The sequence below is a fragment of the Sturnira hondurensis genome, unplaced genomic scaffold (assembly GCF_014824575.4).
Source record: "Sturnira hondurensis isolate 20B ecotype Veracruz unplaced genomic scaffold, ASM1482457v3 Scaffold0001221, whole genome shotgun sequence".
In the NCBI taxonomy this organism is placed as follows: domain Eukaryota; kingdom Metazoa; phylum Chordata; class Mammalia; order Chiroptera; family Phyllostomidae; genus Sturnira; species Sturnira hondurensis.
In genome coordinates this window covers 1,332,417-1,344,418 of record NW_028073852.1, presented here as the reverse complement: position 1 = coordinate 1,344,418, position 12,002 = coordinate 1,332,417, and the positions used below count along the sequence as shown (strand labels likewise).

General features: G+C 63.1%; 1 protein-coding gene across 1 annotated transcript in view; it reads left to right on the top strand.

Annotated features, from left to right (window-relative positions):
* The window catches only part of RPTOR (regulatory associated protein of MTOR complex 1), a 138,485-nt gene that overhangs the window by 96,619 nt on the left and 29,864 nt on the right, over positions 1-12,002 (top strand). The window contains exons 10-14 of the mRNA XM_037068348.1: positions 1,874-1,949; positions 2,997-3,098; positions 7,390-7,473; positions 9,026-9,136; positions 9,520-9,594. Coding sequence (XP_036924243.1) covers positions 1,874-1,949; positions 2,997-3,098; positions 7,390-7,473; positions 9,026-9,136; positions 9,520-9,594 — 448 coding nt within the window. The remainder of the gene's footprint in view (positions 1-1,873; positions 1,950-2,996; positions 3,099-7,389; positions 7,474-9,025; positions 9,137-9,519; positions 9,595-12,002) is intronic.

Here is a 12,002-nt window from a genome sequence, read left to right as displayed (position 1 = left end):
TCGGAGGCGCGGTTTCCAGGCAGGGGCTCGTCTGAGCCGCCCGGAGGCGGGAGAGGACAAGGAGGGCCGAGACCGCAACGAGCCTGGCCCACCCCCAGATCCTCCCAGACCCTCCTGACCCTGCCCTCTCACTGGGGTGCAGCCTTGGGGGTGCAGCTGCCTTGGGACCAGCCCACCCATGGCTGTGAGACCCTCAGGCCTTGCCGCCAACTCCCCCCTGACGAGAATGCCAAGTTAAGACACCAGGCTTCTCTTGATTTTGCCCTAAAGAACACCATCCGTTCCCGTCAGGTGATGAAACACTTAGCAGAGAACACTGGTGTCGTGCCGTGTAATTCTAGACTTCAGTGGGGAACACCGAGGTCCTTGCATCTGACCCTTTCCTCTTGGAAAAATGAACAGCCAAAGGCCCAGAGAGGGGGCTGACTGGCTTGCCCAGCGCCAGCCGCCACCTCCACTCGCCCGCCTCGGGTGGGCTGCACCTCGCTGGCCCGCCGGGGTGTCTGACCGCACGGCGGTCAGCAGATCTCAGCTCTTACAGCTCCCGTCCCTCCCCCGCCCGTCCCCATGGAGCTGGAGCTAAGTTCCTGTCCTCTCCCTCGCTGCGCCCTCCAGCAGGTGGCCCCAAGCAGCTCCATTCTTGATGGTCCTGGGGGGCCCCAGCACCCACATCACACCCGCTCCTCCCCGATGGGGCGCCTTCCTCCACCTCCTGTAGCCTGAACGTGTATCTGCTCACATTGCCGGGATCTGTGTGAGCCTTAATGGCAGCGATTGACTGTTTCTGTCTAAGAGTATAAATATCCTCACCCTCAGGGCTGCTGGCTGAGGGGTGGGGGTGGGGCAACTGGGAGGCACTGGGGACAGTCTGGCTCCTCAGCGGTAGGGGCAGGCCCGCCCATGCAAGGGTCTCAGCGCTGGGAAGGAGCCCTCCCAGCCTTGTTCACCTCACCTGGTCCCCGCGCTCCTGGGTGTCTGCTTCCCTTCGCTCGCCCCTGTTCGGAGCCACGGGCAGAGGCTCCTGCCCCCACAGGCACAGCTTACCTCGTCCAGCAGGACCTGGCATCCCAGGAAGCTGCCCCGGAGGGGAAACTGCGGCCCTGGAAACTGGACTGAGCGTGGACTGTCCCTTGTGCCCACGAGCAGCCTGTCACTAAAGGGGAGGGGCAGGAATGGAAAGCCCGTCTGTGTGGGGCCCCGCGGTGTCCATGGCCATCAGCGTCCCATGGGGAGCTCCTGTTTACCGAGCAGCAGGGGGTGCAGCTCTGGGCCCCTCCCCCAGCGCCCCTGCTGAGCCTCCTGCTCTCTCAGGTCTCCCAGGACCCTCTGAGGGTGACGAAGCCGCTTTTGAGTCCCCGCCTGGTCTACATGGGCTCCAGATTGGGCCGCACCGAGCGTGGCCACTGGGCTCCGATGGTGCTGGCCCATCGGAGGGGCCAGCCCTTACTCCGGGGGTGGACACCAGCACTGGGGGGTAGCAGGTCCTCGGGAAGACCTCCTCTCTCGCACTCATACTGGCTTGTCCAATGAAGCGCATGGCTGAGCCCCGTGTTCCATGTCACACTGGTGTGTGAGGCTCCCCAGCCCAGCTACCTGGGGTCGCAGCTGTGCCCTTAGTGTGGATGGCTGCCGTGCTGGGGACGCTTGGGTTGGGTGGAAGAGCCCCCCTGTGGTCCCCAAGATGCTTTCTCATTTTGATTTGACGAGAGGAGATGCCGCACACAAGGTGGTCCGCTGCGCTGCCCACCACGGGCTCCTGTTCCTCCGCTGCCCTCCCCCGGGGCTATGGTGGGGCCCGGCCTCTGCTCTCCTCTCCCAGGGTCTTGGCCAAGGAACCCTCGTTGATGCCGGGCGTCCTCTGTTCTCGCCACAGGCAAGCCTGGGACCTCGCAGTGGACATCTGCCTCTCCCAGCTGCCCACGATCATCGAGGAAGGCACTGCATTTCGGGTGAGCCCCCCGCCTGAGCCCTGCGTGGTCCACCGGGTGTGGTGCCCACGGCCCTGTGGTGCTGTGTGCCCGCCACTGCTCAGCTGAAAAGACACGTCAGCCAGGGGCCCGCATCGGCTTTTGAAGTGGCTGTCTCTAAGGAAATGCCGTCCATCAGCACGTTGCATCCTGGTCTGCTTTTCTTAGTGCACGCTCCCCAGCCACTGTGGGCCGCATGCTGCCTGTGCCTGGGAGCGTTAAGACCCTGGGCCCAGTGGCGGTGCTCCTGAGCTGTCAGGCTCAGTCCCTGGAGAGTCCGGGCCCATCTCCTGTGCTACTGGGGCCTGGTGCCATTGAGCTGATGTGGCTTCACTCGTGGCACCCGAGGGTCTCCAGGGCCCCTCCTGCTGCTGCCCAGGTGACCCCTTTTGGTTTCAGAATCCGCTCACTGAGGGTGGGACAGCAGGTCTGTGTGCCCGTCCCTCGTCGGGACCCAGGGGGCCTGGGAGGCATTCAAGGCAGCCAGGGGTGGGCAGGGTCAAACCCCCATGCTCTGGGCTCTGTGCGGCACGCGTCGCCTGCACTGCATTGTCGAAGAGTCTGGCGGAGCGGCCGGGTCTGGTCTCGGCTTCATTCTGTGCGGCACCGTGTCAGCCGTCCTCACACCTCACCTCGTGCTCTCTAACCTGCGAGAGCCCCGTTCTGCATTTGGGAAGAATCCAGCGAACTGGGGCAGGGCTGGGGAGCTGAGGCAGGCCTCGCACTGGCTTTTTAGTCTGGTTCTCGTTTTTTCAGCACTGCAGCTCCCCAGACCCTGCCTGCACCCCTGCCCTCAGCCCACTCCTGCCCCAAGGACTTGCCCCGTCTCCCTCGCCCACTTCCAGTCTGCATGCAGCCCCCAGCTCTGCTGGGCGGCACACCTGAGTGCCCGCCTGCTGCAGCCCTGCCTGCCCCCCAACGCTGGGATGGCACCCAGAGTGGTGACTGGGCGTGAGGGCGGCAGGTATGGGGTCACACAGCCTCCAGGAGGGCAGCTCTCTGACTCATGCCCCTCTGCCTGTCCCCCAGCACAGCCCCTTCTTTGCCGAGCAGCTGACCGCGTTCCAGGTGTGGCTGACCATGGGCGTGGAGAACAGGAGCCCACCCGAGCAACTCCCCATCGTCCTACAGGTGAGTGGCTGGCAGGGGTTAGTCCTGGGCCTGGGGGCCCTTGGTGCTGGGCCTGGGCCGACGGCGTCGGGAAGTGGTCACACAGGTCTGTCAGAGGCCGTTGGGGGAAAGCGTGTGTTCCTGAAACGTTATTTTGTGCCCCATCTCTCATGCGGCTGCATGGGAGGCTGAAGGAATGAGAGCCCCTATGGCCTCCGTGAACCAGGAGCGAGAGCCCTCTCATGGGCCCGCCTGGGGTCGGGGCTGCGCTTCCTCGCTCAGGTGCTCACTGCACCACGAGGGACACACGCCAGCCTCCCCGAGCCGGGAGCCCCCTCTGTTGCCACGTGGACACAGCCACGAACCCACTCTGCCCCATGTCGGCCACATGCATGTCGGCCACATACAGGCTCTGAGCAGCGCGTGCAGCACAGCTGAGGTCCCCCCGGTTGCGGACCGTGTGCCAGAACCTCAGCTGAAAGCAGGTTCGGAGGAGGGAAGTGGGGATAACTGTTGCCAAAACGCAGTAGAGTCACCGCGTGCTGTGCTCTGTCCCCGGGGCCACCCTGGTGCGGTGTCTGAGTTTTGGTTGCTGCTTCCCTGACCTGGTGAGGAGAATGCAGAAGTGACCTCCATTTTGTGTGCATCTGGGTCAGTTCAAGGCTCTCCCGTGTTTGCAGGGCGAGCTGCGAAGCAGTAACAACAAAACAGAGAAAAGCGACCATTTTGCAGAAGACGGGTGTGGGAAGGTGGCTGTGGGTGAGGGGAGCCGGACGCCTGGGTGTCAGGACGGGGCGGAGCCTGCGGCCTGTGCGCAGGAGGCAGGCAGGGGCGCCCTTCGGGGCGGGCCTACTGTCCACGGCTGTCCCTTTCTGTTCCAGCCTGTGCTCCCTTGGGGAGGAGGAGGCCTGATGCCGCTGAGTCTCTGATGCGGGAAGAAGGGAGGGGCACTGCTGGGAAAGAGGGCCGTTTCTGCTTGGCCTTGCACGCAGACCGCAGGTCCTGCCTCGGCCCACGCACAGCGAACCCTTGCAGGCACCTCAACTCCGGGGAACAGGGAGACCAGTGCGGGGTGCCTACCCGCCTCCGCCCATGCGGTCGTGCATGCTTTGTTCTGAGCAGTTCAGGGACCACCCAATGGTCCCCTAAGGCAGACTTTGTTCCCGCCCAGGTCTGGACCCCATTACCCATAAGCTGTCCTCGTGTGGCGGTGCGGCCCAGGGCACAGGGTTTTACCGCGGGCTCTGCAGCCTTTGCGGTCCCCACTGCGTCACACAGGCCGGGCCTTTCCCCGCCTCGGAAGCTCAGGCGTTAGCCGGTGGCCGTCTGCTCAAGGAAACTGTCTCCTGGGGCCGGCAGCGCTCAGCCCTTCCTGCAGCACAAACATGCACTGCCCCCAGCCAGCCTGCGCTCAGCAGAATGGACGGGAGGGAGGATTCTGGAAGCCCGGCGAGGCCAGATGTCAGGTGGCTCTGTCCAGCCTCGGATTTACCGTCACACTCCCAGGTGGTCTGCGATGAAGCCCCAGGCTGGGGAGAAGGGGAGTGGGATTTTCTAGGACAGTGTCAGCTGGCCCGTCGGTTCCGGCCTCGTGTGAGGAGACCCTCAGCGTTCACTGTGCTGCTGTATTTACAGTCTCTGCTCTGACAGCGCCGGGAGTCGGGGCGGCAGACTGAGCCGAGCACTGCGGCTGCACATCGTCTCTGCCATGGCCCCAGGCCTCTGACCCTCGGGCTCCCAGGCACTGGCCTGTGGTCCACCCGTGGTGAGAGTGTGTTGTGAGGCAGCCACACAACTGACGTGTCTGAGCCCGGAGGCTGAGCTCCTCACATTGCAAAGAGAGTGCAGCTCAGAAGTCGCAGCACCGAGGTAGCAGGGGTCCCCCACCACCGCAATGGACCCCTGTAGCACGCTCCAGCCCCCGATACTTTCTCAGTGCTCCCAGGAACCCAGGCACTCTGAACTGGGAACCTTTGTTCGGTGTGAACAGAAACAAAAGCCAGTCCTAATTGTGAAAGTAACTTACATTTGCCAGTTTTTAAAACTGAACCCACAGAAGGAACCAGGAAAACCATGTCATGTTTGAAGAGGGACATCCAACCTGTGGCCCAGGACAAAATCGAAAATCTGCCAAAAACATGAGATTTTTGGTTTTGTCTCTGTGATTACATGTCACAGTGAACTTGATGTGTGGCCAAGACAGCTCTTCTCCCAGGGCGGCCCAGAGAGGCCTGAAGGTCAGACCCCCCTGTGACTTGGAAGAATGCTCTTGACATTTCCCAGGGTGCTCTGCGGATGTCTCCGCATCACCAGGGCCCTCCAACACTGGGTCTGAGACAGTGGGGTGTCGCTTCTTCAAAGGGGCTCCTCCCCCACCAGCAGCGCCAGGGGACCGCGGGTCACCACTGCGCTTGTGACATGCTCCGCCCTTTCCTGCAGCGCCCGTGGAAGACATGCGTGAGCCTCGAGCTGCATTTCCTGCCTTGCGTGCTGCTCCGCCTTTTACCTTCAAAAGCAGCTTTGCAGTGGGTGGCAAGGTTTTAAATAACAATAAAAAAACAAAACAGATGTGAGCTTAGACCTGTTCAGGGTCTGATTTTTGAGGATTGCAGCCACTGTCACACGCTGGTCAACGGAAGGCCCGCCTCACGCCCGGCGCACACAGAGCCTCGGTCCTCGGCGGTTTCGGGTTCTTTCAAAGTGAATGCCGCAGCTCAGGTGCTGCTGAAGGTGGGCAACGTCCCCTCCTGGGAGACGGGGGTGCGGGCACTTCTGCTTCCTGTGCACCCTCCGGCCCACGGTTTCAGAGAAGACGCCCAAGTCGGACAGCCCCTCATCCATTGACGAAGGAACTGCGGTTCCCAGAGCTGAAGCCATTTAAATCACTGAGAGGAAATGGGACCATTGGGCAGCTCGACTCAGCCCACAGCACCCCCGTCCGGCTGTGCACCCCCAAACGCCACTCTCAGATGTGCCCAGGGGCAGCCCCACGTCACATGGGCTCGATTATTCGGGGGAGCATGTCAGCCCCTCAGCCCAGAGCCTTCCCCTCAGAGACCACCGTGAGTTGGTGGCAGTGGCCCCCCGTGAACTGGCTCCACCCGCTTCCCTGAGGTTGGGCTGCCTGGTGCAGCCCAGACACCCAGGCTGGACCCCCCAACCAGGGACACTCCCCACCCCCCTCCTCAGAGAGACCTCGGAACATGGTGCTCTCAGGGACCCCCCACATGCACCACCTGGGCCCTCCCTGCACCCCGACCCTCCTCCTGCCGCCACGTTCGCCTCTTGGTGGAGGAGCAGCTCTGGCTGCCCCAGTCCCCACCCCCAGTCCCCACCCCCAGTCCCATCCTGTTCCGCTCCGCCACCCTTCCCTGCGACTCCAGCAAGATGTATGCCCCCCCCACCCTTGGGTCCTCCCTCGAGTCCTGTGGTCCCCCTTCTGGCAGCAGGGGACATGGTGGAATCCACCTGTCCCTCCTGTCCCTGGCAGGGTGGTTTCACTGCCACCACCCTGTCCTCCATGTGTCTGCTCACCTGGCCCCCTGCCGGCCACCTGCCCCTGCACTCCCAGGCCTGACCTCAGGGCCTGGCCCCTGGCTTCGCCTGTGGCCTCGTTCCAGACCTCGTTTGCTATTTTGTGTCAAACCCTCGCGCCCCTCTTGCTTTGTGCGTGAAGAAGGCAGGATGCAGAGAGCTGGAGTCACCGCCCTGGGGAGGGCAGCCCAGAACACCCGAGTCCGCAGCGCTGTCGGGGCCCCGTGGGCGGTGCAGACTGGTGAGGCGGGGGAGGGCACACGTGCATGGCTGCTGCGGCCCTGCCACTGACGTCCCGCCTGCGTCCTGGTGAAGGGATGGTGTGAGCATTCAGAGACACACCTAGCAGCGTGTCTGTGGCAGCAGCAGGTAACAGTGACTCAGCTGTCAGCAGCGCCATGCCGGTGCATCGTGACATCTTCATAGGTGCCGTGGGCTGCCACAGGGCCAACGTGGCCATGGTCACTGGTGGTTCCGAGTGCGGGCCACAGCATGGCGCTGGGTGTGAAAGGAGGTGGGACGGGCAGCGGTGGCTGGTCTCTCGGAGAAGGGATGAGGGGCTGTCCGCAGCGGCCTCGGTGGCGTCGGGGGTCTGCGTGCCACAGTGCTGCCAGCGGTGTGCTTCCAAGTGCACTCCACCACTTCCCGGGCCCCCGCATCGTTGTGCAGAGTGTCCTCGCGGCCCATCTGAGCGGGGCCGCTGGGAAGGAACCCCCACCTGGGTGACCAGGGCTGGGCCACACAGCCTTACAGTGACACTGTCTCCTTCTTACCCCAGGTGCTGCTGAGCCAGGTACACCGGCTGAGAGCCCTGGACTTGCTGGGAAGGTTCTTGGATCTGGGCCCCTGGGCGGTGAGCCTGGTGCGTGTTCCTGCCGTGTGTTCCATCTGAAAAGTGACGTGGCCGTGTGGCCGAGGATGGCCACGTGCCTGTGAGGCCCTGGGAGGCTGCGGTGTGACGTCACCCCCCTGTGGCTTTGCCCTCCAGTCCTCTCTGCTGTTGTCAGGTGTCCCCTTCAAAGGGCAGAAAGTGCTGCCAGCCTGTGGCCTCCAGGCAGTGGCCCCTCCCCACGCAGGGCGGCTTCCTCACCGCAGCCCTGGGCACAGAGCTGTCACAGTTGCCCCGTCACCCTTCAGGGAGCAGAGACGGCGCTTACAGCAGGGAAGACTGGCAAGGAGGGAGCCAAAAGCCATCTGACCTCCCAGCAGATCAGAGGAGGAGAGGGCTGTGGCGGGGTCCGACTGAAGGGGTTCGGGGACCTGTGAGCAGTTGCAACACGCGGACCTCACGTGGTCCTGTCTGCAAACAGGTCGGAAGTTAGAGCATGAAACATCAGTGCTCGTGAAGCAGCTAGGAACGTAGCTGAGCATCTCACGTCAGCATAGGCACTTGCTCGCGTTTCTGGTGGAGGTGACAGTGTGCGGCCCTTTTTTCCATAAGGGACCTATTTGTAAAGGTGTGAGTGTCTGCAGGTGAGCGTAGGTGGCATCGCTGTGCTCAGGGTGGCCAGGCTCATGTGGGCGGGAGGCCAGCTGCGGCCAGCACTGCGCCGAGTCTGCAGGTGCACGTGTGGGTGTGGCTGGTCTCCACACATGGGCATTAAGCTTTCTTGTTGTGTGATGTCTGAGAGTCACACAGCTGGCTGAGAGTCCGCCACAGAAGGAGACTGTGTGGCTAGGAGGCTAACTCAGCTCCCTCCCTGACGTACAGCCCTCCGGGGTCCCCATGGCTGTGGGGCCTCGGCCAGGTTCGCACCGACCTGTCACTCCGTCTCCATGGAAGAGAAGGCAGGGAACGTGTACCAGTAACATTCCAGAGAGAGTCTCATTCACGTGGTTAATTAAAATAAAAAATCACACACGTGCCGATTGGAAACTCGTGACTTTCTGGATTAACCGGGCGCTGTCACAGGCACAGACCGGGCCGTAGCTGAGGGCCCAGCTGCCCGAGCCAAGGGGGAAAAGGTTTGTCCTTGTGGGCAGGCATTTAGGGGGACACGGCGCCACGTTGCCATTGGCCTGGGACCCGCTGCTGGGGGTCTGAGATCTGAGACCAGGACAGCGCCGAGCTGACAGGGTGGGCGTCACAGGGGCGTCACAGGGCTCTGCCTGTCCCACGATGCCGCTTTCTCTCGAGCCCCTGCCTAGGAGCAGGGAGGCACCCCCTGCAGAGGTGGTGCGTGGCCAGGAACCAGGCCCGGTAGGCCCTCCCTGGGGCAAATCATGGTCCGAAGGTCCGTCCCCTGGGCACGTGTGGCTCTCCGAGCCGGGCGGGTGTGTCCCACGTGGTCCCACGCATGCAGGTTGTAGTGTGGGGCCCGCCCCAGTGCCGAGAGCGAGCAAGGCCGCCTGGACCAGGACGGGGACGCCGGGGCCCAGCCGCCTGCCCCACCGACGCCACCCTGCCCCCACAGGCGCTGTCTGTGGGCATCTTCCCCTACGTGCTCAAGCTGCTGCAGAGCTCCGCGCGGGAGCTGCGGCCCCTGCTCGTCTTCATCTGGGCCAAGATCCTGGCTGTGGACAGCGTGAGTCGTCCACGGGCCCCACACCAGTGCGGGCGGCCCTCTCCGCGTGGTCTCCCTGCCGAGGGCCCGCACTTCCCGTCCCGCATCGTCCCGGCCTCGTCTGGGGCACCGTGGGCCCTCCTATTTTCCTGGAATAACCACATGCTTCCCCTCGGGACCGCCCCCCCGGCCTGTCGCCCGGCGTCCTCCCCTGGGGGCACATAGTCCATTCCCCGGAGAATGGCGCCCGGCGTTGTGTCCGGGAGCTTCCGCTCTGGCCGTGTGTTGCAGTGGGGCTCCGAGGCACGAGCAGTCAGAGTGCTCACCGGTCCCCACTCCACGGCGCTCGCGGGGGGCCCCTCCAGGCCTTGTGCTCACACGCCTCTCGTGTCTTCTCTCCACAGTCATGCCAAGCGGACCTGGTGAAAGACAACGGACATAAATACTTCCTCTCAGTCTTGGCAGACCCCTACATGCCGGTAAGGGCCCTGCACCCTCTTCTGTGGGTGGCTCAAGATCCATGTCGTTGGTCTCTGCTCCCCTGTTATGCTGCAGCGGCCCCTCAGCGGCTCTGGAGCAGGGTCCCTCGCCCCCCGAGTGGGTGGCCACGCTTCAGGGGCCACGTTCACACTGCGTGCGGCTGCTGCCTCGCTCAGAAGGCGCAGATCTCGGTGGCCATCTCAGCGCTGTGTCTAAGTGAGAGTTTGGGTGGCCCCGACTTTCCTTGGTGTCAGTCCCCTCTCCCCAGCACACCGTCGCCATGCTCTAGAGTCCCACCCCACCCCCCGGACACCGATGTGACAGGTCACGTGCACATCGAAGGTTCAGGGACGCACCAGGATGCCAGTGTGCCTCCAGCGCCAGGGAGCGAAGAGGGGAGGGAGGAGTTTAAGTTTTAGTCTCATATCGCTGAAGCGCAGCAGTCTGCGAATAGCAGGCACCGTATCCCCTGTGACGATTCTGACCAGTGTCTGGATTCCCCGACTCCAGCTCCGAGCGCGGTGACGAGGACGTGGTGGGCACCTGAGGTCGACTGGAGGGTGACTGCGTGGTCAGCAGTCTGCAGTGGCTGGGGCTGTAGAAAGGAGTTTTGTGCCCAGTCTGGCCCCTAGCTGGTCTTCCAAACCAGAGGGCGGTGGAAAACAGCGCCAGACACGGGCTGTCGTGTAAAGGGCAGGTAGCACTCGTGTGTTCGGACTTAGGCGGGGCGCGTGCACGTTGTCGTGGACAGTTCCAGGTGACGCCCTGAGTGTAGGGAGTAGCTCTGCTCTTCAGGGTTGGCGGGCACCCCGGGAACCGGACGGAGCAACGCTGGACCTTAAGTGCAGTGTGCCACGGGCTTGGCCGGTGCGAGGGGCCGGCTCCGGCCACAAGCACACTCAAATTCGGGGCATGGCCACGTTCGACAAGAAGGAACGGAAACCCCCAACGCCAAAAACCAATGAGAGAGGTCCGAGGAGGCCACAGAGGGAAGGGAGCAGGGACATTGCAGTGGCCCCGGCATCCCCACAGCAGAGGACACAGGCTGACGGCCAGAGACACAGACTTGACAGCCCTGCTGACGGCTGGAGCCTCGAGGTGCTCGCGCCCTGATCATTCCAGCTGGGCACGGGAAGCTGCTCCCGGTCGGCCGCCCCGGCTAGGCGGAAAGTGCGAGGATAGGCCCGGCCTAGGGCTGGAGCCACAAGCCTGTGCTCACAGAGGGCAGGCCACAAGAGCCACCTGCCCAGAAATGAACCAAGACCCCTTCAGTTCAGGGTCACTGTGCCCCCAGGGGCCTGGGAGAGGCACAGGCATGACCTTTGCTCAGCGATACTTCCACGGCTGGGAAGCCGGACCAGGACAGGAGACTCAGCTGGAAAGTCCACCCCCCGGCCAGGGAGCTGCACTGAGGAAGGAGCGGACAGACCTGGAAAAGACGAAAAGTCAGTGTGAGCAAGCACATTTAAGACGGTTGGAAGAAACAGCCCCGGCAGGTGTGGCTCAGTGGGCTGAGCGACAGCCTGTGAACCAGAGGGTCTCTGGTTCGATTCTGAGGGCACAGGCCAGGGTTGCGGGCTAGGTCCCCAGTAGGGGGCGCGCAAGAGACAACCACACATCGATGTTTCTCTCTCCTCCCCATTTCTTTTCTCTGTCAATAAATAAACATTTAAAAAATCTTTTTAAAATGGTTGGAAGAAACGGTTTGTTTTGATTATGTCAAAACAGAAACCATTGTATTGTTTCTTCAGAAGTACTCTTGTTCCTGTCTCAGGAAACCCGTGTATTCTGACCTTTCACTCTCCTCGCGCTCAGGGGCGTGGGGGCAGGGACGGAGCACCGTCAGTGCCGGCAGAGACTGCGCAGGGGGCGTGGGCAGTGGGGTCGCACGGCCAGGGAGTGACCTGGGGAGGAAGGAGGCCAGATGTGGACAGGGCGGTGGATTTGAGAAGGTCGATGAGAACACGCCGCACCAAGAGTTGTGGTGACAGAGGTGTCCGCCAAGGTGGGAGTGTCCGGGACAGAAGCCCGTTTGCCCTGGAGGGACTGTGACACCCCGTCGGCTCGAGCAGACAGCAGAGGCGCAGGGCCTTCGGGGCACCGGGGGGGACTGCTGTCACCCAGAAGTCTGCCCAGCAGAAGCCTCACCAAGAATGAGGCGGAGCCAGCGTTGTCAGAGATGGGCTGCGCCCTCACCCAAGATCCTTCTAACGCCCGAGGGCCCCCAGGACGTCGAGCCCAGAGGAGGCTGCACGCAGGAGGCAGCAGAAAGCAAAGGCGTTGGCCAGCACGTTGCCTGTAAACAAGATGGAGGACCGTCAGCCACGTGGGGTCAGGACAGGGCAGGCGTGCGGGAGGCAGGCGCTGCTCTGTGGACCACGCAGGGCCCCAGCCCCGGAGTCAGCAG